Source organism: Thunnus albacares, chromosome 16, assembly GCF_914725855.1.
Source record: "Thunnus albacares chromosome 16, fThuAlb1.1, whole genome shotgun sequence".
NCBI lineage: Eukaryota > Metazoa > Chordata > Actinopteri > Scombriformes > Scombridae > Thunnus > Thunnus albacares.
In genome coordinates, this window is record NC_058121.1 from 8,008,234 (window position 1) to 8,031,508 (window position 23,275).

General features: G+C 41.7%; 1 protein-coding gene across 2 annotated transcripts in view; it reads left to right on the plus strand.

Annotated features, from left to right (window-relative positions):
• The window catches only part of sipa1l1 (signal-induced proliferation-associated 1 like 1), a 97,451-nt gene that overhangs the window by 66,932 nt on the left and 7,244 nt on the right, over positions 1–23,275 (plus strand). The window contains exons 12-23 of one of the 2 annotated variants that reach the window (XM_044376922.1): positions 170–327; positions 10,546–11,125; positions 13,547–13,645; positions 13,886–14,061; positions 14,479–14,766; positions 15,319–15,468; positions 15,927–16,057; positions 18,278–18,375; positions 18,462–18,547; positions 18,713–18,958; positions 21,471–21,662; positions 22,448–22,616. In XM_044376922.1, coding sequence (XP_044232857.1) covers positions 170–327; positions 10,546–11,125; positions 13,547–13,645; positions 13,886–14,061; positions 14,479–14,766; positions 15,319–15,468; positions 15,927–16,057; positions 18,278–18,375; positions 18,462–18,547; positions 18,713–18,958; positions 21,471–21,662; positions 22,448–22,616 — 2,373 coding nt within the window. Of the gene's footprint in view, positions 1–169; positions 328–10,545; positions 11,126–13,546; positions 13,646–13,885; positions 14,062–14,478; positions 14,767–15,318; positions 15,469–15,926; positions 16,058–18,277; positions 18,376–18,461; positions 18,959–21,470; positions 21,663–22,447; positions 22,617–23,275 lie in introns of both variants that reach the window. The other variant, XM_044376921.1, reaches the window with a different exon arrangement.

Consider the following 23,275-nt stretch of genomic DNA (forward strand, 5'->3'; position numbering starts at 1 on the left):
TTTTGTCTGTATTTTCTGAATTGTAAATTCTGTTTTTACATAGAATATTATTTGTTATCTGGTTTGTCAATGGATTTATGTGCTGGAGTCTGTTGCTTTCATAGCCTTCAGCATGTAAACCGCTTAATATCTAACCCTGGTTTCTACTGCTGTTCTTGAACTTTTCCAGCTACTGCGGAAGCGTCACATTGGGAATGATATCGTCACGATTGTGTTCCAGGAACCAGGGGCACTCCCCTTCACCCCCAAAAACATTCGCTCACACTTCCAGCATGTCTTTGTGATTGTGCGGGCACACAACCCCTGTTCTGAGAACAGCTCTTACAGGTGAGCACTAAAACCACATTTATTTATTCAATTCAGTTCAATTCAATTTTATTTATATATCGCCAAATCACAACAAAAGTCATCTCGGGGCACTTTTCACATAGAGCAGGTCTAGACCGTACTCTTTCATTTACAGAGACTCAACATTCCCCCATGAGCAAACACTTGGCGACAGTGGCAGGGAAAAACTCCCCTTTAACGGGAAGAAACCTCAAGCATAGCCCAGCTCTTGGTGGGCGGCCATCTGCATTGTGTTTATATAGTATGTAGTTCAGTTTACTAGAGTTAGCTAACCGAGTTTAACCTACAGGGATTATTTACTGGTGCAAGAAATGTGGTGTCAAATAATATCATGTTAGAGGATTTTGAGCACAAAAAGACACAGAAAATCCAATAATTTAGTCCAAATGTTTTGCAGAAGAGTGTGTGTGATAGAAAAACAGAATGAAAGAATACCCATTACCAGAACCATTATTCAACTGGAAGGGTTGGCAATCACCAAACAGCTGAATTTACTGGTTAAAGCTGATTGAAGTGGTAAAATGGAATTAGAATCTCATATTCAGGCCAGTGCTGTACATGCATTATGAATAAGTCTAAATAGATGATTCAGACTTTTGGTTTACATATGGTATGATTTTACCCCATGAATCACTTTCCATCACTGCTGAAACAATATTATCTTTTGCCTCAAAAAGTTGTACATCTCTCGTTGCCTTTGTACTCCCATTACTCCATCATAGAGTAGGCTGTGAGTGTTGAGAGCCCTCTCTACAGCTCACGATTCATTACCACATTCTCAGAGATGTGTAATATGAATTGCAATGTGCCAGCATGGAGTCATTTTTAAGAAATAATGAACATTCTGCCTTTCTTCTATTTCCTGTTTGAAACTTTTCAGCTGTGAAGGACATTTCACTCTCTTTTTATTTCTTCCCCTGTCTTGTTATCTAGGTTTCTGTTGTTCTCTTATCTTGCTCTCTATGACTCTTCCTCCCTCTCCCACTAATGGGTGTTTTAATTGCTGTCTGAGCACATTGTGTGAGGTCTTAATTGTCCCCCATGGGGCTACTTCGTTACTGAGCAACAACACACACACGAACAAAGAGCCCAACAAAGGAGTGATCGTAGTGCAAATACTATTTACACGTACCCTCTGTGATTCACAAAGGAAAATTAAATTTTCTGAAGTGAAAAACTAATTTCATACAAACTATAAAGGTGAAACATGAGGTCTCGGAGGTGAATTATGATTCATAGTCACCACAGGGAATTCGGCTATGAGTCATAATGTATTCAGGGGTACAAACTTGTCACCTTACTGCGAAATGCGCCGTTTTGAATCCAAAATAGATAATTTGTGCGATTAGTGTAGATAGAGGGGTGTGGGGGGGTCAAACATCAGAATTTGACATGATGGAATAACAACGGTAAGATTCGTAGTATTGTTGTTGCATGTTCAATCATTGAAAACGAGTTAACACACGACGGATAGATAACTAACGGTTTGCTACAACATTAGTCCTGTGCTTGGCAAGTTCATGTTTTTCACATTATTCTTAAGAGAAAATAAATTGCAGATAGACGTTTAATTGTGTCCCGTGGGCTGTAGGCCTCACTGTTGACATGTGCGCTGAACAGGCAGTCACCTACATTATGACTGTGGGTGGTTATGTACTGTATATACAGCCTGTTCAGATGTACAGCAGTGAGTGAAATACATTTACACATGAAATACACATGTATTTAAGACTAAAATAAATGTATAATTTGTAGGTACAGTGGGTATTATAGTGTTCCAACGTGAGTCTCCCCACAGCAGACCTCAGTCTGACTGGTTTAATATAAAATAATCTGCAGACCTGCAGATTTACATGATGGAGTGATGTGTGTGTTTACTGTAGCTGACGTTTGTCCAGCTGCTGGAAACCTCTGCTCAGCTGGAACGGACGCACAAATACTTTATCGGTCCATTTTCTGCCATGCTAGTTGCTTGTGCTAATGTTAGTGTAGCATTAGCATGAACCTCAGATAGCTAAACCGGACAGCCGCCAAACAACAACTCCATGGAATTTCTATAACTTTATGAATCCGAGTTCATCAACACGACACAGTGAGCAGATGGAGGAACACTGTGACTTTTTTCTTCCTCGGAAGGCAGGGAGGTGCGTTTCACAGTTTGTGTGGCCCTTATGGCTGGTCACCAAACGCACCTGTAACTCTATCTCATGAAAAAGTGAGAGGCTTTACCTGGTCGCACAACTACGTACTATAGCAAATCTACAGAACATTTTCTGACACATCTGGCACGTCCCCCTTATGTTTTTTTTGTCATGAAATTATGCAAATTAGGCAAACTGATTAAATAAGTCAGAACAAATATAGCAATTTCAGGTGTGTTGTCTTCCCTTAATCTTATGTGTATAATAATACTTAATTAATAAAAAAAAAAAATTTCATAGATTGAAAATGGCATTGAAATGACAAAAAAGAAAACTGGTAATAGAAAAGCTGTTCAAAAGCATCTTCTTCCCATAAAACACTATTGATGTAGAGTATTTAAAGTTGATGGCTGCATTAGAGAACACAGTTAAGAGCGGAATGGTGCTGCAATCTCATAATTTTACATACTGTGTTAATTATGTTATTTGTTTAGCAGGCGTCAAGTTATGTAACCTGTAACATGTTTAACAAATTGCAGATGGGGAATATGACTTGGGGCTGCGGCTTGAAAAGAATTTCAGTCAAAAGATTTGTTTTGCTTTAATCCCTCTCTCTCCTCTGTCACTCTCTCTCTCCTCTCTCTCTCTCTCTCCCCCCCCCCCCTCCATCAAAATATAACATAAGCTATGTTTTCCATTTTATTTGTCAGTCGTTGTGCATATTGTGTTTTTGCTTTGTTTGAACTTTATTGAATAGTGGATGCAATGCACTTTAATACAGTTTTGTACCTGGCTCTGCTCTCTCTTGACTGTGTGCCCTGAACTCATGTCCCCCTGACATTACTTTTGTAGCAGTAAGATTACATTATTTCTAGGGTGAGGTTTCCCTATATCCTCATGCTAAAATTGACTGTAAATCCATATTTTATTTAAAAAAAAAAAAAATCTTCCCGGGAGGGCATGCCCCTGGACCCTAGAGGGTTTGCATCTTTGTCACCTTTTTCACCCCTGATGAGTTTTTACCCCTGTGTATTATATAAGGATGACCCAAATGCTTTGAAGCTTCGATGTATGTTATTCTTTTTTTAAGGTCCTCTATAAGCGTCACAGAACATTTGCATACAGGGCAGGGAAATACAGCACACTTCATTTTCCTATGTAGTATGGCTCCGCACACCAACAGGCCTCAACTTTGGTGGTCAGTTGGGTGTAGCTACAAGAGAGATTTTATCAGTTCCTTCAGATTTGATTAGATCACTCAAAGTTGGCCTGGCTTAGTGAAGACAGAGCTGTAACGAGATATGGAGCTGTGGAGGGCTATTGGCCTCCATCCACCCACACCTTCCTCATCCGTGTTGTTAGATCAGGAGATGAAGGACGAGGAGAAATGACTAAATTAGACCAGGACTACATTTGTTTGGAAATGTAAACAAAGGTTTTGCCAACTGACATCCAAATTCACACCACCTACCATGATGTCGCTCTGCTAGCTACTATAAGCTGACAGTCAAGTGCAGTTTTCTACGGCTGCAACTAAAGATTATTTTCATTATCGAGTAATCTGCCGATTATTGTCTCCATTAATCAGTAATTGTTTTGTCTATAAAATGTCAGAAAATGGTAAAAAAAAAAAAAAAAAAAATTTGCACAAATTTATAATTTATCAGAGACCGTGGTGACATCTTTAAATGTCTGAGCAACAGACCAAAAACCAAACTAATATTTAATTATCATGTTAATTAACACTGAAAACATCAAATCATATCCTCACATTTCAGAAGCTGCAAGCAGCAAAAAAATGGCATATAAGAGAGGGAATATGAAAAAGTAAAATAGTATTTACCAAATACCAACAGATACCACAATTGCCACATAACAATATTTTGTGTTTCACCTAATGCTATTAGTATCTAGTATAATTAAATGTAATTGCTTGTTATTACCAACTAATTTGAAAACTGCTGTCATACAATCACATCTCGATGGCTGTAGTCCAAATGGATGCGATCTATCTATCTAATCTATCTAAAAAGACATTATGACACTGCTGACAGAGATAATGACCTGTTGACAAAAAGTAAGGGTGCTTTAATTTAAAGGAACGCATAAGCATGGTATCATTGTCGTCAGACACTTCTATATATTTATATGAATCTTTTATGTCTTTTAAAATGGTTTATTTGAGTTCATTTCCCCGTAGCAAAAATGTGACAGTTCACAGATGTCTTCATTGATGAATGCATTCATAATGATAGTAAATTATTAGCCAATGCAGTTCTTTTTTCACCACATATACATCAAGACAGTTATGTCACTATTACTAGACACCAGACACACTAGCATTAGGTAGTATGAAGTGATAGTGATTGAATGACTGAGCTGAATATGACTCCTAAGAATATGTTTGGTATAGTGTGAAAAGTCAATCACTCTCTGGGTTAATTCTTCATTTTGAATTATGACAATGATCTTGATCTTGATCTTTTACTTCAGCTCTCAATGTTGAGAACACATTGTGGTATACACCTTCGCCAAAGAAGCCACTCAGTAAACCCAACTGTAAATAGTGTGTAACATAAACGATTTATGCTTTGAGGACTAGTTGTGACAAGTAGACAAAAACATATTATATGTACCTTCCCCACATCCAAGCATACACACACACACACACACCTATGAGCCACCCACTCCAATAGGTATTGACATGCTCTTTTTCTTGCCCTGGCTCAGTGGGCAGTAGGTCATGGATACTGGAAGAGCGGAGCTGCCCACACACTGGATATTTATAAGACCACAAATCACTGAAACCACAGGAATGTGCTCTTTCATTTCTACTGCCAAACCTCCTGCCACGAGGATCACACAGCAGCCACACAGCCTAGCAGTCCCTTCTGCGCTAAATTGTCCTTTCCCTCTCTCTCACCCTCAACCTCTTTTCAAGATTTAAGAGATTTTATTTGTCACATATATATACAAGTACGTATTAAACATGATTATAAAGTAAACAGTGCAGATAAGGCGGCAACAGTATTTAAATGGCAGTAGTGTAAAGTATAGTATGATATACGTACGTTAATGTCCTTGGGTATATTGTCCTTCAAGAGTTTATTGTTCATTGTTCTTGGCTCTGATTGCCAATGGGAAGAAACTCTTCCTCCGTCTCTCAGTGTGGGATTTGTGGCTGTGCAGGCGTTTGCCTGATAGCAGCCACACAAACAGTCCATTGCTGGAGTGATTGTGGTCCTCTTCTATCCTCCTGGCTCTTCTTACGAACCTCCTGTTGTATAAGCTCTGCAGGGAGGGGAGCGCAGTACCCATAGTCCGCTCAGCTGATTTTACAGTCCTCTGCAAGGCCATCCTGTCCTGTGAGGAGCTGTTCCCATACCAGGCGGTAAGGCTTCCCGTCCTGCAGTGGGCCGGGTACCCATGACTCGCAAAAAAAGTGTTTCGCAGGTGGTATTTTGTCTTAATTTTATTTCTTGGCGTGGTTCTTGGTTAAAAAAAAACATGTGGGTTGAATTGTGGGTGTTGGATAAATATATTTATATTAAATATATTAAAATAAAGCTAAATTAATAATAATTCAATTTAATGTTTTAATCCTCTGACCTCTGCACTGCATCAATCCTTTCTGGTCCTTTCCAAATCTTCTCTGTCTTCTGCGCCACCTGGAATATGAGAGCCGCTTGAATCAGGTGTGTTACTAACAGACACGGTAGCTGTGGAGATGTGCTGTGCAGTATTATGATAATAAGCAAAAAATATTCATTTAAATTGTATTTCCTGAACTACCTTAGTTTTAGATCACTATGAGATGTTTCCATTGCACTTGGTTATTAGCTATAGGATATGTGGTTTTGGTCGGGCTGTGGATCTTGTTTCAACGAGAAGGGTTGGGTTGCCATATGTGCAGGTAGCGGGGCGGGTACGGTATTGCGCGTTGCAGGTGCAGGGGCAGGTCTTGAAAATCAGACCCATGCAGGACTCTGCATCAGGAAGCTCTGTACTGCAGCAGATAGCAGGATAGCAAAGGATAGCAGGACTTTCTGTGAGACCTCGAGTATCCTCAGCTCTCTGAGGTGATACAGGTGCTGTCTTGCCTTTAGTGTCACAGTATCAATATATGTAGTCTGTAGTCCTCGGTAATATGCACGCTGAAGTACTTAAAGCTGCCCACCCTCTCCACTGGGGTCCCGCTAATTTGCAGTGGGGTATAAGACCTCTGTCGTTTCCTGTCATAGTCCGCAATCAGCTCCTTAGTTTTACTGACGTTCAGGGAGAGGCAGTTGGCCTGGCACCGCTGCGACAGGCCTGCCAACTCCTCCTCATCATCATTTGAGATCTGGTCCACTACAACTGTGTCGTAAGCAAACTCTATGATGGTGTTGGAGCTTTGTTCGGCCATGCGGTCGTGTGTGTATAAGGAGTACAGCGGAGGGCTCAGCATGCAACCTTGGGGGAGCTGTAATGATGAGGGTGAGAGGGTAACCTTAACCCTGAAGCATGTGGGGACCAAGGACTGGGCCAGACAGAGGTTGAAGATGTTTGGGAACACTGGAGCCAGGACATAAGCGCAGGACTTGAGAACCTGCCCGGAGATGTCACCCGGACCAGCTGCTTTATCAGTGTTGACCTGCTTCAGTGCACTCTTGATCTTGTAGGCGAGAGAGTTTTCCTCTCCCGGTGATGTGCTGACAGTTGGGCCAACACTAGCATTGTTAGCCTTGAAACGAGCGTAGAAGATATTCAGTGTCGGTACTCACTATTGGCCTGTTCCTATAGTACATTCTAGTCTGCAGACCTTGCCACATGCACCTGGACTCATGTTGCTGGAACTGCAATTCCACTCTGTCCTTGTAATGTAGCTCTCTTTTTTTTCTCATTCAGTTATTTTTTCATGCTCATCTTGTCTTGTTCTCACTCTGTCTTTTATAGCTCTCTTTCTCTCCCCATCACTTCTCCCTGTCCTCTATGAGTCACAGGTCTTTGGTTGACTGACTCACAGGTGTTTGAGATCAGTACAAGTGCTTTTAGAGCTCCAGCGTAATGTATTGAGTGATGTTTGTAGTGATGGAAAAGAATAAGAATAAAAGGTCTCATTTTATTTTTATCATTTGTTCAGCCTGCCTATAATCACTTTAGCTGCTCCTCTCTGAAATGTCCTGCATGATTCATTTGTCATCTGCAGAAATAAAGGCGAAAATTGCTTCGTGATTCTGTCACTTACTTTGGGTATGGGCTGTCAGAGATTGATTATACGCAAGTAACAATTGTAATACGAATGGTGCAAGGTGAAAGCTAGTTAAAGGGGCAGTTCTGGGTCATTTTCAATCCAGACCAATAGAATCTTATCAAACACTAATCTAACTTGATGTAGTGTTCTAAGTACTTCTAGTTTTCAGGGAGAGCTGCTCTACACAATGTAGCCGGACCAAGGTGAACCTGAAATCACCAAAACATGTAGCTTGCAACACATGTACTGCAATGACACCTGCTTACGTCCGTTTTTCAAATGATCAATAGCCTGAAATTTCTTTGTAGTACATTTCCGTATTAAATGTAATTTAAATAGCACAAAGAGGCTGAAAGGTAGGACATGTTGGTACTTTTATACATCAAATACAATTTCATGTATAAACTTCTGATTAGGGAAAGGCATTCACATCAACCTGCTCATCTAATTACTAGTAAATATCAGATTTTTTTAGGGCTCCAATTTGTCCCAATTGGGAAACACTGCAGAAGTCTGTGTCAAGGAACAATCAGTGCATCTCCCAATGTTGACTGTCCAAGGTATAAAAGATCAAAATTGTTTCTGACATTCACACTAACAGAATCAACAGTTTGTACTCACTGCATCAAGTTTCTGGTGCTCTTATAGCTTGATTTTAAAGTCATAAATAAAAGCTTCTCAGATATCCAAGGAAGTATAGTTTTCAACCTCCAGGGATAAAATCCTCTTCTTCCACTTTTTTTTTTTTGAATATGACATAAATGTGGTAGAAATCCAGCACAGTAAACAAGGCAGTGCATTATGCGCTGGCTCGTTTACTTGCTAAAATGTATCAGATAAACCATAAACTGACATTTTGATGCTGTTTTTATACAACTCTTTGAATCATTTTCATCACGTAAATAGCTGCGGGGACATTAATGTCAGCATGTTTGTATGCCCTGACACCTAAACACTACCTTCTTCTCTATTTCTTCTTCTCCACAGTTTTTGTCCATTAGAGTTCAGTACATGTGCTACTTTGGGAAATGCAATCAACATTTTGACATTCTAGCTGTTGCCAACTATTAAATTAATTGCTAACTACTTTGATAATGATTCTGAGTCATCACATTTGAGAAAGAGAAATTCTATGATAGTAAACTGAATATGTTTGGGTCGTGGACTGTTGGTCGGGACAAAAGAAGACGTTTGATGTGATCAACATTTTTCACCATTTTCTGACATTTTATAGACCAAACAATTAATCAATAAATGGAGAAAATAATCAACAGATTAATCGATAATGAAAGTAATCTTTAGTTTCTGCCTTAGTTCTTGCACTAGGAGGATATTCCCAGTGTTCATTTGTCAGCACCGTACTATAAAAATGTGTTCACTATCCAAGGTAATTTCATCCACAGAAATGTTTCCTCTCTTATCTCTGTCTGTCACAAACAAAGAAAGGTGGGAAATGAGGTGTCAACAATTTGACGGTTAGTATAATTGAACACCACACGTCTCCAGTGAGGACAGGGTGTCTCTGAGATATGTTTAGAAATATGTCGGTGACATATTGACTTTACTTGCTTATTAGACAAAGCGATTTAATCCTGGTGTCAACATGTGTGCTGATGCGTGTCAGCAGGGAAGTGTGTGGGATGAGGGCTCCAACTTCCACTGTTCCACTCTTGTCAGCTGGCAATTATCACCTGAGAGAGGATCTGTGATTGAGTGCATTCGGTCACAAAGAAGTTGAGACTAGAACAGGTGACCCATCTATAGACACAGTGCTCTTTTGGTCATGTGAAAGGCCATTTCAGAGTGCTGCAAGTGCTCTGCTTTATTCAGCTGCTGCAGACATAGAGACATTCCACGAGGCAGGTTGAAAGTCTGTTTGTCCCTTGCAAAGGAAAAATGCAGTTTTTTTTACTCTAAGTAGTCATTCCCCTATCTTTTCAGAGTCTCCCACACAGTCTTCCTTTCTCAGCCACATTTTTCTTCTCTCTTGCTCTGTGTTTTCTCGGGCTTTGGGCAGGAGATTTGGAATAGCAGTCTCCCCTCATCCTCCTCTCCTTCCTCTTCACTGCTGCCCAGCTGAGTTCCTGACATACCAGACAAGGCAAACAGCCTCAGATGGCAATTCCAGGAACTTAATGAAAGGAAAAAGGAGACAAGGAGAGGGGAGGTGGAGAGCAGTTAAAACAGGGAGGGATAGGATATCGATATTAACTTTGTTATAAGGAAAAGGCAGCAAATACACAGTGTCCACACAATACTATTGTTTTTGGTAGTTTTAATGAACCAGTATTTAGATGGATATCTTGGTTAAGATAGTTAAGATGGCCTTCTGGCTTCTCAAATGAGAGCATGCAAGACTAATTTGAAGCAGACAATATCAGAAACCAAAGAGATTATCTTAAGAAGAGGAGAAAGGTGGAGACAGGAACTTTTTCTGCTGTCTTTAGCACTTTTACCAGTCAAGAATTTTGCCTTTTTTCTGCGTTCCCATACTTGAGTGAGCAAACAGCATGAGGCTTAATATCAAACATTAAATCTTTTGCAGAATCTGGAATCACTTTTTAAAAAAACATTTAAACCTTCACGGCATAAATACTTAAAGCGTTGGATGTGACATTTCCAGTTGATTTACTGTGTAATAAAGCACTTAATCTAATCTAATCTAGCCTAAAGATCTGTTTTGTCTGAACAAAACACCCACACTAAATTTGCTAAATAGTTGGCCAATACGGCCAATACAACAGATTTGTTAACCATCAACTCTGCCCTTCTTTCCTCCCATTTTTCATTCTCTCCTCATTTTGTTTTCTCCTCCCCATGCAGTGTCGCAGTCACTCGTTCCAAAGACGTGCCTTCATTTGGACCCCCAATCCCAGAGGATGTGACCTTCCCCAAGTCTTCTGTGTTCCGGGACTTCTTGCTGGCTAAAGTCATCAATGCGGAAAATGCTGCCCACAAGTCTCACAAGTTCTGTGCCATGGCCACCCGAACACGGCAGGAGTACCTGCGTGACCTGGCTGAGCGGCACACCACCAGCACGCCCATTGACCCCTCTGGAAAGTTCCCTTTTATCTCATTGGCCCACAAGAAAAAAGAGAAGAGCCGGCCATATGGAGGAGCAGAGCTGCGCAGCCTGGGCGCAGTGTCCTGGCCAGTCCACGCTGAGGATCACGGGACCGGAGGGGAACTAGAGGCGCTTCTGGCCATCTCAAACGACTTTCTCATCCTCTTGGACCAGGAAGCAAAGGCTGTGGTGTTCAACTGTGCCACTAAGGACGTGATTGGCTGGACACTGAGCAGCCCTGCATCTTTACGGATTTTCTACGAGCGGGGAGAAAGCGTGTCCTTGAGGAGTATCAGTAATAACACTGAGGATTTCAAAGAGGTGGTCAAACGTCTGGAGGTGAGAAGATACACAAACTAGTACATTACACACATGGGTGATTAAATTAGCAAACCTGACCTCACTTATAACAAGTATAATCAGTAATTATTTGCCCTATTGTCATAATATTATCAATCACTGACATTTGCTGGTCTGCCTGCCCTCTTCCGTCAGGGCTGAAGGCATGGCAACTACTCATTCAAAATCAAATTAGGTCAGTTGGGGCCCAATTTATTTGCCAGAGAAATGACATACTGTAGTTTGTATTAACAAAAATTATTTTTGGTCCCTGATACCAACTGGGTGTCACTGCAGGTTCTGCAAAATTAAAGCATACTCCATGTGGTTGTTGGAGGACTCTAGACTAAAGAAAGGCTAAAGGTGACAAACATTCATTCGTGTAGAGAAAAGTGGTAGTAACTCAATCAATGGACTAAAATGCTGTTGGCTGCCATTGATTATTTACCTGGCCAACTCACACAGCCTCTCCTATGATTCACTGTTCTGTCAGTCTGCCAGAATGACAACATTTCTGTGTCTACATGCCAAAGCTGCTGTCTCATTACTGGTCTTGGCTTATTGAGAGAGTTTCAGAAACACCTCTGGACAACATACTCCTAATGGCTCATACACCTACACATACAGTGAAGTGGTGCTAGCTCTTCCTTAGCTGTTTCCATGGAAACTGGTTTTAAAAAAAGGTGTTTTCTTATGTAATCATCAGTGCTTTAGAAAGCATTCATTTCCCCAGCCTCTCCCTACCTTCAAACTGTGTGTGTGTGTGTGTGTGTGTGTGTGTGTGTGTGTGTGTGAGTGAGAGAGAGAGAGGGAGAGAGAGATGGTTTTTATCATGTATTTATGTAACCTGGATTGAGTCCAGCATCTTTGATTTGCACACAAGCATACAATCATACTTGAACACACACACACACATCGTTATTTGGCTCAGTGCTCAGAAGTGGATCACTTTCATGTTGCATTTTATGTATCTAACGTTAATCTTCAATCATTTGGACTACCTCGGTGCCAGAGAGGGGAAGGGAAGTGGCCTTGGGCCACCCGTTTTTTGGAGCTCGTCTCTCTCTCTCTCCCTCTGCGTGTCTCTGTTTCTGTCTCTTTCATTTGCGCTCTCTTTTCTCTCTCATTTTTTTCTTTTATCATTCCCTTTTTCTTGTACTCTCTTCTTCTTCCACTCCCACGCACACATTCAGAAACATCAGAGAGCATCATAACAATTCCTATCAGGTGCCAGTCTGCAGCATGGTTTATTCACGCTTCACAGGGAAGCGTGAATAAACCATGGCTTCTGTAGAGGTTTTGCTAAGGCCCCGTTCAGATAGAAAAATGCAAGGCGCACCGGAGCCACCAGGCGTGTCACTAGAGGGAGAGAGAGGGATCAGTTGCTGCAGAGGTCAGTAAAAAAAAAAGTCTGGAATGAGGATTGATTTAACCGGATCCTGTGTCATGTCATCTGTTGCCCTTTGCAATTTGATGGGCTGTTTCTCCTTAAAAATGAAACTATTTTGAAAAAAGAAGGGTGGCCTCTTTGCAGTGTTCACCCACCCTGCCTGAACGCTAAGAGTTACGTCCTTCCATGAAAAAATATGAAGTTGAAAAGCGCTTCCTCTAAGAGACGCATCTCTGTGTGAACACGGCCTAAAGTGTCACAGCAAGAGATACACCTGCTTTCATTTCTGTTATCTGTCGTGTGTGTGTGTGTGTGTGTGTGTGTGTGTGTGAGAGAGAGAAAGAGAAGGCATGTGCACGCATCTCTAGTGCAAGTTGTACCACTTGTGCTGAAGCACTAATTCATCGTTATTTATGACCATAAATCCTAGAGATCTTCAGGATCACTTTAGTTGAAGAAGACATTTTAAAAAGAGAAAGCATGTGTACATACAGTATGAACTGAACATGTGTACATGTCTATTCTCCTTGCACATATATGCAGACCTACACTTTTCCAGACTTATTGACTCGATACAGAAGTTTTGAAGTAGCAGGCCTAATTTACTGGCATTTTATCTGAAAAATCTACCTTTAGTTCACTTTCATTCAACCTTAAGAACAGATAATCTCAGTAATTGTCAGAGCGTCGTGGAAATTGTCTGAAAACACTAAACACACATATCAAACAATACACAAAACACTGCTGAGTGTTCTATTAAGTCTTTCCAAACAGCACCTGATTCTATACATAGAAATAGTGTTCTTTTTGTGTTCTTGCAAATGTCACTGAAGATGTGGAAGATAAATATGTTGATTAAAATGCTTCTTGATTTGACTCTTTCCTTTTTCTCTCTCTCTCCTCTTCTGTTCACTTCTTCTCTTCACTATTTGACTCATTTGCTCTTTTTTTTTATAATTTCCTTCCCCGTCATTGTTGTAACTCCTTCTCTGTTCTTTCTCTCTGCATCTCTCTGCTCTCCCTATGTTCAGTTCTTGACTAAGGGATGTGAGACATCGGAGATGACGCTTCGTCGAAATGGCCTCGGGCAGCTCGGCTTCCACGTGAATTACGAAGGCATTGTGGCTGAGGTATCTGTATATAACTGAAAATATACTCCAAAATTGTCTTGCTGCTGTGTATTGCCTTTCAAAGTTGACTGTCGAATAACAGATTTTTAAATTAATTCCATATTGAACAGCATGAGTCGACCTCATATTGAATGAACTGTGTTTTTCAGGAAAATGATCTCAATATTTCAATCAATGAGTGAGTGAATGAAGCATCTCACCGCTGCCGTTTATAATAAAACAAAATTGTCTCACTATTAGGTGGAGCCATACGGATACGCATGGCAAGCAGGACTGCGGCAGGGAAGCCGATTGGTAGAAATCTGCAAAGTTGCCGTAGCAACACTGACCCACGAGCAGATGATTGACCTCCTGCGGACCTCAGTGACAGTGCGCGTCGTTATCATCCCACCACACGATGATGCCACTCCACGCAGGTACGTGGGACCAGAGATTTTAATTCTCTTAAAAGCACTTGTTTACTAATATGGTGATTTGCTTATTATTTTGGAGAGACATGTCACAATGAACAAAACACTGCATTAATTTCATACCAGAAGTTAAATGGTGTGCACACTTAAAGAGGATTATTTAGTCATTTTGTTAGTGGATAGCACAAGCCAAGAGTTAACTGGCCCTCATCAGGAGTCACGTCACTTTAAGAGACCTAATAAAATGCCAGTGCATCTAGCCAATTAAGATAAAACAGCAGATGTACTGCTATTAAGAGGTGCTTTTTATTTGATTCACTTGATATTCAAAATGTCACAAATCCCAAATCTTATTAAACCTTTTTAACCCCCGTTAACCCTCACTGACGGAGACTCAAACTAAATCTCCGTCCTCCTCTACAGGGGCTGTTCCGAGCTCTATCGCATGCCTGTGGCCGAATACAAGGGCAGCAGCAGCGATAGCGGCTCCTTCGAATACAAGTTCCCCTTCCGCAGCAACAACAACAAGTGGCAGAGGACGTCCAGCAGCCCTCAGCAGTCCCTGACTGCCTCGCCACAGCCCCACACACCCAACCGCGCCATCAGCCTGGGTAGCTCAGTGGGGAAGACCCTATCAGCTGAGAGGCTGGAGAGGGGCGCGGTCATCCCACGCAGCGTCAGCAGCGATGGCCGACCCCTCGACACCAAGAGGTAGGAGCCCGTAGCCTTTCTTAACACACATCAGTGGAATATAACATTTATATCAGAGGGAGAGTGGGAGTGGTTTGTGAAAGAGCGTACAAACAGGAAAATGTGGATTTCGAAGGCCAGGACTCAGCAGCTGGTGAAATAATCGTTGAGTCATTGGTATCTGTGAAAGTTTTCTTTTTCATGTGAAATGATAAATATTTGCAGCTTCCATTTTCACCTCTGACAATAAAAAAAAAACCAAAAACTATAGATTCTGCAAGCTATTGTGTCTATAAGCTTACAAAATGCAGCCATTGGGTGTTTAGTAGATCTCTAAACAGAGGCTTTTAAGTTTTCATGAGGTTTTTTTTCATCCAGACTGTGTGGGAACTCGGGCTGCATAGAAGCAGTCAATGGAATTTCCTCTGAAGGAACAACTTAGAACATTTTGCTTCTACAATACTTAGCTTTGTTTATTTCTTGTTCCTTTAGTTCCTTCAGTTCCATCTGCTCATAAATTCTTACAGTTCCTGTGTGTGTGTGTGTGTGTGTGTGCGTACGTACATACACCAGGATGTCTCCAGGCAGTGAGAGCTACAGCCTGGCCTCCTCCCTGGCGTTGGGTCGTTCCCCTCACAATCGCAGCTCTCCAAGCAACCTGTCTTGTTCCAGTGACACCTCCGGAAGCTCTGCCCATTGGAGACAGAAGTCCATGCCTGAGCAGTAAGACAGACGAGGGACAAGAGATCAGTGCTCGTTTAATGCAGATTATGATGTAGTGAATCAGAAAAAGCTGAACAGAAGCAACACATTTTTATGAACTTCACTCAGTATGATTAAAAAAAAAAAATGTATTCTGCCTTGACACTCTTTGTTTTGTTATTTTATTTATGTAATTATTATCATTGAGTTGATGAATGATAATGTTACAAAGGGCATATCTCTTTTACAATTAGGTGACTTATTTGTTTCAATTCAACTGAAGCAAATTTACCAAATCCAGATTTTATTTTTTTGCAGTTTAGCAAAAGTTTGCTTGAAATGTTTTAATTTGACAGCTGTAACAGTGTATGGCATTAGTGTAGTTGGGTGATAGCATTTGTGTGTCTTTGTCTGTGTTAGTAGTCTTGACAGTCTTTTTTTTGTTGTTGTTGTTTTTCGCCTGTGTGCTCATTTACCAGGTTCGCAGGCAGCCGCCATTCTCCAATGTCTGCAGAGAGACAGGTGGTCGGAGAGGGCGGGTCGAGTGGAAAGTCAACTCCTAACTGGTCGAGAATGGAAGACGGTGGAGGAGTCGAACGAGGGTCAACAGGTGAATATAGTAGAAATAAATTAATGATAAGAGAGAAAGGTAAACATCAGTTTGTGGTTGTGTGTGCGTACATACGGAGGTGTGTTTATGTAAGCGGGAAGGAATGTGAAGGACTTAACTCTTGCTCTCTTAAATAATGAGGAAGGGAGGGAAAATGTCAGGAAAAAGCCTCTTCATCCATATTGCTAAATCTAATGAAATCACAGGTATCCAGAAGAGCCTGTGTATGTGTGTGTGTGTGTGTGTGTGTGTGTGTGTGTGTGTGTGCGCGTGTGTGTGTGTGCGTGTGCCTCGTCCGCCGGAGACAGTTTTTTTGTCGCAGAGATTCTAACTCTGACAGCATTGCCTCACACACACACATTGCCTCCTAAGCACCACTACTCTACCCCTTCTCCTCCTCTTCCTCCTCCTCAGCTTGAGAGAAGGTCTTAATGTCTCTGCAAACAGACTAGAAGGTGGGACATAATGAGGAACAGAAAAAGGAAAGAATAATTGAAAGAGGGAAAAGGGTGATGTTGTGATCTCAATTTAAGTACGGAGCAGTATTTTTTCCTCTGTCACTTTTCTCTCTTCTCAATAAGTTTTAATAATGGAGGAAGGGAGGGGGAGAAATTCCTTTCTTTCCTGTCAACACAGCTGGCCAACCTACTCTTTGTGTGGCTTTCCTTCACCACCCCCCCCCCCCCCTCCCCCTCCCTCCGGTCCGCTCCTTATTCGCCACTGCTGCTCGTATTTGCCTCTCATTCATCTTTTTATCCTCTCGTACATTGTCTTTCATTTAATTATGAGTATTTTCCCATGAACTGTTTTTTGGGAGTTTTCTTCTTTTCGTCCAGCTCGGCCACTGAAAGCCACAGAAAACTACATGCTCCTCTACTGCCCCTTTGATTCCCAGCAGGATGTTGCTTTGGTTGATTGTTGACCAACCTACTTTCAGTCATGTCCTGAACCTGTTTCTGTCCGCCACAATCACAGAGAAAGGCCTTAGTCTCTCATTTGTGGTTGTTTATAGCACTTATGTCTTTATTGGTCAGGGAGGGACAATTCAGGCTGGGCCAGCTAAGTCTAAGTCAGCCAAATGTCCAGCCCTTCATAGTCCACTATGCAGTCTCTGTGGTTTAGGGTTCTGTCGTTCCCTCTTCCTCTCTTTTTTTTTTTTTTTTTTTTTTTACCCCTTGACCCGTTAGTCTTCAGCTATGGTGATGTGGCCATGCTTCATCCAGAAATAACACAAGTCACACAGAGGGCAGCATACTCACTTTTGTCTCTCAGCTCCTGTCACACTCAAACAAGACAGCAGAGGATTTTCCAGCCTTTGCCTTAACCATTAATGTAGTCTATGTAGGGCTTTGTATGGAAATAATTTATGCAGCGGGATAGAAACAGTATGAATGAATAAAGAAGATTGCATGTTGTTTCTACCGTTAAGCACAGCATTCGCTCTATTTCTTAGTGTACATATTAACCCAAGATGCTGGTAAATTGCTTTTTGTTTGTCATGAAATATCCAATACGGAGACTAGTCACATATACTGCATATTTATGCACAGTCACTCAAACAAGCAGGCATGCACACGTGCAACCGTCTCTAATTAGTGCAGAGAGCGCTCTGGGCTGCTGTGCAGAGAAAACTATGCAAAGTAATGAATATTCTAAGTGAGATATGGAGGAGGGAGGAGGAGGAGGAGGAGGAGGAGGGGGGGGGTTCCTCTACATTTCTAGATTCACCCCAGCAGATGTTATGATACCTCCCTTAGCTCTCGCTCTCATGGTGCTGTGGTCATTAGCTGCCTACTCTGTATGTCTTGTTGCATAACATCTAGACAATTACACAACAGTCCCATTTATACCCTGAGTTTCGCTTCAGGACACACACACACACACACACACACACATTCTCTCATGCGGTACAGTTTGCCTAGAACAAATAAAGCCAGTAGGGACCATATGGGGACAAATTTCCGTTTGATGTGCGTTGCTTTTGATGACAAGTGATGTGGGTTTTTTGTTCATGGACACAGCAGAGGCAAAATGAAAACAATGTCAGCGTTATGAGCCTCCTGGAAGCATGACTGCTGTAGTAGCAAAATACACATAAATGAGCAGAGCGGGGAACAACTTCTTTGTTGAATCATCAACAAGTCATCTCTTTATACTTCAGGGTTTGTGCATGTGTTTGTCACCAACTCCAACCGTGTGTATTTCTCTTATTTATTGCAGAGGCGCCAGTCTCCAAGTCCGGTCAAGGCTACTCCGGAGGTCCTCGCATCCAGAGGCAGGAACAGGTCATCCACCTGTCCCCGAAGAAGGGCAGCCAGGTCAGGCTTTACACCTGTCAGATGAGTTCCATCAGGACTTTGACAACACAGTTTGATGTTTTTTTATGTTCTTTCTTTCACTACAGTCGGACGGCCCTTACTCCGGTCACTCTAGCAGTAACACTCTATCAAGCACAGCTTCCAGCGGGGGCCATAGCGACAGCGATAAATGGTACGAAATGGGGGCGGGTGGAGGCTCCAGTGGAGACCAAGGTGAAACAGAGCCCAATGGCCTGGGAGGAGGAGGCTACCTTCAGGGCGCCTCAGCCGACAGCGGCATTGATACCAGCTCTTATGGAGCCTCGCATCATGCTCACCCCCACTCTCATCACGGCAGCGCCACCTCCCTGCTGGCTCCCAGTGGAGGCAGAGAGGGCAGGGAGGGCAGGGACCGGTCAGCCTCTCCATGGCACAGCCCCACCGAGGGAGGTCGCAGGATGCTGGAGAGGTCACCCGCTGCTGCCGAGTCCCCAGGCCCCCCAGGAGAAAGGAGTATGGACGGGACAGGCCGGAGCCCACCTACTCATCTCCTCGTTAGAGACAGCAGCACCTACAGTCTGAGTGATGCTGGATCACACTCAAGGTCTGTGTTTGTGTATTTTTGGTGATATTTAAGTGTTTGTGTGAGAAGGAGAAGTAGGAGTGACTATGCAAAGCTTTAAGACACAGTATACAATTTTTATGCTTTAAGGAAGTTTTTCCAAACCTTGGTGGTGGGACCCCCATAGAGTTGCAAGATAAATCTGAGGGGTTGTGATATGATTAAGTTAATAAAGAATAAGAACATTTTTGCTATGCTTGTTATTTCTGCTTTTTCTTGAAAAAGGCTGGATAGTTGTAGCTCCTCACAACTCTAAAACGCAATTTAAATGAAACAATCTCATAAGTGAATTACTTTTTGGCTGAACTGCTCATAGTTGATAAACATACGCAACCTATGATGAGTGTTCACGGGTAGGTATTGCCTGGCTATTAAGGGTTACAGGCCTTAAAGACTGGGAACCAGCTCTTGTACCTTGTGGAGATTTCTTGCGAACAACAAAGGGCAGAGAAACCTGGTTAAATGGTGTGCAGGCGGCATATGAGGTTGCAGGTATGACATTGAATCTCTATTAGCTGATAATCAAACAGCAGTGGGCAGTAGATCTTTGTACTGCTTGTTTGTATTGTGAAAGACACACAACCCTTTTATTTGGATTCAGCCATGACAAACTGTGTAAAAAAAAAATGTTTCAGGGCTTTAAGTTCTCAGGCACCACGCCTGATCTCAGGCATACAGAAATTTATATAATACTTCATTCAACACATTGTACACATTTTCTCTTGGACAACTTTTCAGGCCCACAAATCTTTTCTCGCTTTAATCCCTGATATTTTCATCATGAGTATGTATTATTTATGACAACTTTGTGTACATGTGGTATTTTCCTTACGTGCGTACAGAGCCATCAATTCAGGTCAGCATATACGTCATGTGTTGTTTTGTGTGCAGCATTCAAGTGGAGTAAAAACCACATTGATCTGACACAAACTTGTATCATGCCGGTCGGTTTTGAAGTGCACCCACCATCACCTTAACAGGCATAAGCAGCTGACCAATAGCCAAACCCACACAGACAACTGAATACATCCTAGAAGAAGAGAAATGGTTTAAAAAAACAGTTGTGTGTATTTCATTTCATTGACCTCTTCCACTTCGTCATTTGTCATCGCAGTATTTGCATGACCTCTGCAACATGTTGCCAATTCTCATAACTCAGGCCAATATTTCTTCATCTGAGAAGAACACACACTAGACCACCTCCCTTTCAACATGAGTTTCCTGGAAACCAGGCACAGGAGTAATTTCAACTCCCTCTTATCTCTCCACATTATGCTTCAGGAAATGTGGAACACGTGTCCAACTTTTCATAGCTGAACTAGTGTTTAGAGCTGAGAGAACTCCAGTGCCACAGCCTTCTCGTTTAAGCATGTCTTAATTCACCCGCTCAGATAGAGTTACAGTTCATGACCTGGGCATCATCTGTCCAGCATTTAGGCTACATATGTGTTCTGTCAGAGTGGCGGTGAGGGGGAATGAGAGAGGGCTCATTCACAACTAGACAATTTTGCTTATTGTCATGTCTGTATGATGATGTTTCACTGTGCAGATTGATGTATGTTCAGAGTTTGACACTAGAAGGCTGTTTTCACATTTCATCTGCTGGAAGTGGAAAGTTTCTCTGTGCTCATTGAAAATCTGATTTTTTTAAGAGGCGGGCCTACAAGCATGATATGTGACATCACAACTAGTTTGGAGCCAATCCTGGTCCAATATTCTATTTACACAAGTGTCATGTGGAAGCTTGAAGCCTCCAGTGCAATAACACTGAGAATAGACTTTACAATGAAGTGGGAGACATCTTGTGTCCAGCAGGAAAATGTCTGGAATGAAATATAGTTGCATATTTATAGATTCTTGAGAGAAGCTATAAAGATGTAATTTTAGGAATTTTAACAAGATAATTGAACTTTTTTTGTGAAAAAAAAAAAAACACAGCAGACACAAATTATTATTCACACCAGAGTATTTTATCCACATCTTAAAACTGGTCTGGAGGGGATCTTTAAGATTATGTTTTTTGGCGTTTTGCCTTTATTTGACGGTTTTATTTAGTGGAAAGAAACAGGAAGTACAGGGGGAGAGAGATGGGGGTATGACATGCAACAGAGGTCCTATAGCTGGGAGTTGAACCAGGGATCTTGTGGTTATGTGGTATGTGTCTTAACCATTAGGCCACTGGGGTGCCTCCAGTGTTTTCTTAACTGTTGGGGTTTGAGAACAGCCTGTTCCTGCTGGGCTCCTAGATTAAAAATTACACTATTATGTGTCACATAATGCTTTGCCCAAGGCCAAAATTTATTTCCTAAGGGTCTAAAACTATTCTCTCCTCAAATCAATATAAAGATCACATTGTTTTGAGATGTTTTTCAGACCAGAGGTTATGATACTTGCATGTAGTTTACATCGGCCTCAAGCTGTTTTGTTTTTTGCATTGCTGTCATAAATAACCCCTCTCATTTCCCCCTTCTGTTTTCTCACCTCGGTCCCTCAGTGCCAGGCACTCAGGCCATAGCTCCCCCAGAGAGGAGTCTTCCTCTTCAGCCACCTCCCCTTCATCTCAGTCCTCAGTGTCCCCCGGGCCCAAGAGCTTCTATCCTCGCCAGGGAGCACAGTCCAAGTACCTGATTGGCTGGAGGAAACCCGGCTCCACCATCAATTCTGTTGACTTTGGAGACACACGCAAGTAAGGATGGAGGGGAAAAAAGACATAAGGAAACAACAGGACGATTACTAGCATTCAGCCTGTGAAAACAGTTGAATCCTTACTGTCTGAAAAAATAATCCCTGATGATGTCATAGTGATGTCATCAGTTTGGAGACTAATCATTTTTAACAGAAATCTTGCGTTATAAACTGGGGTGTGGGCATTTACCAGACAGGTAGGGTCCAGTGAAAGTTGCAGTATGGGAAATGTAGGAAGCAGATTTTTTTGAAGTTTGAAGCATACTAAAGAGAAAAAGTGAGGATATCTTGGCTATGTCGCATTAATATTGAACATTTTTTCTTAAACCTGTCTCTAATGAATCCCTCAACTTTATGTATTGAGTTATAAACACCTTGCTCAACTGCACAATAGCTGGTGTTTGACATCTCTGTTATCTCAGCATTTCTCTCTAGAAATGATTATTTTTAACTTGAAACGGTAGTATTTATAGAACACGCCTTTCGTATATACAATTGCATTTGATTACATTACTTGTCCACTCACTGTACTCATACTGATGTCTATCAGTAGAAATAATATGCGTACTACTTGATTACCCCCTTGTGGCTGAAGAGGGTATTACACTAAAGGCTTAACAGTGATGCAGTAACTGAATGCAAATTGCATTTGAATTTCCTTATTCCTTATGATTTATCCATGTTTAATTAAAATATAGTGGCAACACTTTAGCAATGTTATATGTATCTATAATGAAATCTAATGGCTTTGGTTGTTTAATCTTCTGGCTATGTGTGTTGTTTTAGGAAGTCTCCAGGAGAGAGTGGAGGGGATGTTGTTCCCACACCGGCAGCCAGGCCCTCACTTAGAGATATGCATTCTCCCCAGCTTCATGCCAAATCTACTATGGAAGAAGATGTGAAGAGGCACAGTGCCCCAGACAGCCCTCCACCACCACGCAGACATAAGGAAAAGGTAAATTTACAGACATGTTTGTGAATCCTGTTACAGGGACAACCTGTCCATCGAAACATTATGAAGGGACTATCCTAAAATTACAAGACATTTAACTTCTGTGAACAAGGTTTCTACAGCTTCTCAGGTGAGTAAAGTTAAATAACAACGGCGTAAATCTCATGTTCAGAGTCAAACCAATAATGAACTCATCCCACTTACAAGTATTGTGGGTGTATATCTTATTCCTCTGTGCTACTGCACTGGATGACATCTTCTTTCACCACACAGAGAGTGGTTACCATTGTTTAGAAACGACTCCAAAAAAATAACACCAACAAGATTGTAATGGTCAGTAGAAAGGTTCCACTGCGCATGCGTGGGAACGTGCTTCAGTTCGCAAAGCTTCGCTAGCTTGTTGTGCTTCATATCACAACCTCTTGACTGTGTACAGAAGTTCTTTGAGAAATTTATAATGTAGCACAAAGTCAAGAGGTTGCGATATGCAGCAAAATGAGTCAGCAAAGCTCTGTAATCTGAACTGGAGTTCCACACGTGCAGCGGCTGTCTGCACATACAAAGAATCTCTCTCCTGAGAGTTACAGCCTTAATCACTGTTCATCCACTCTTTGGATCCATTTCTAAACAAACAACTTTAATCACAATCTTCTGGGGGCAAA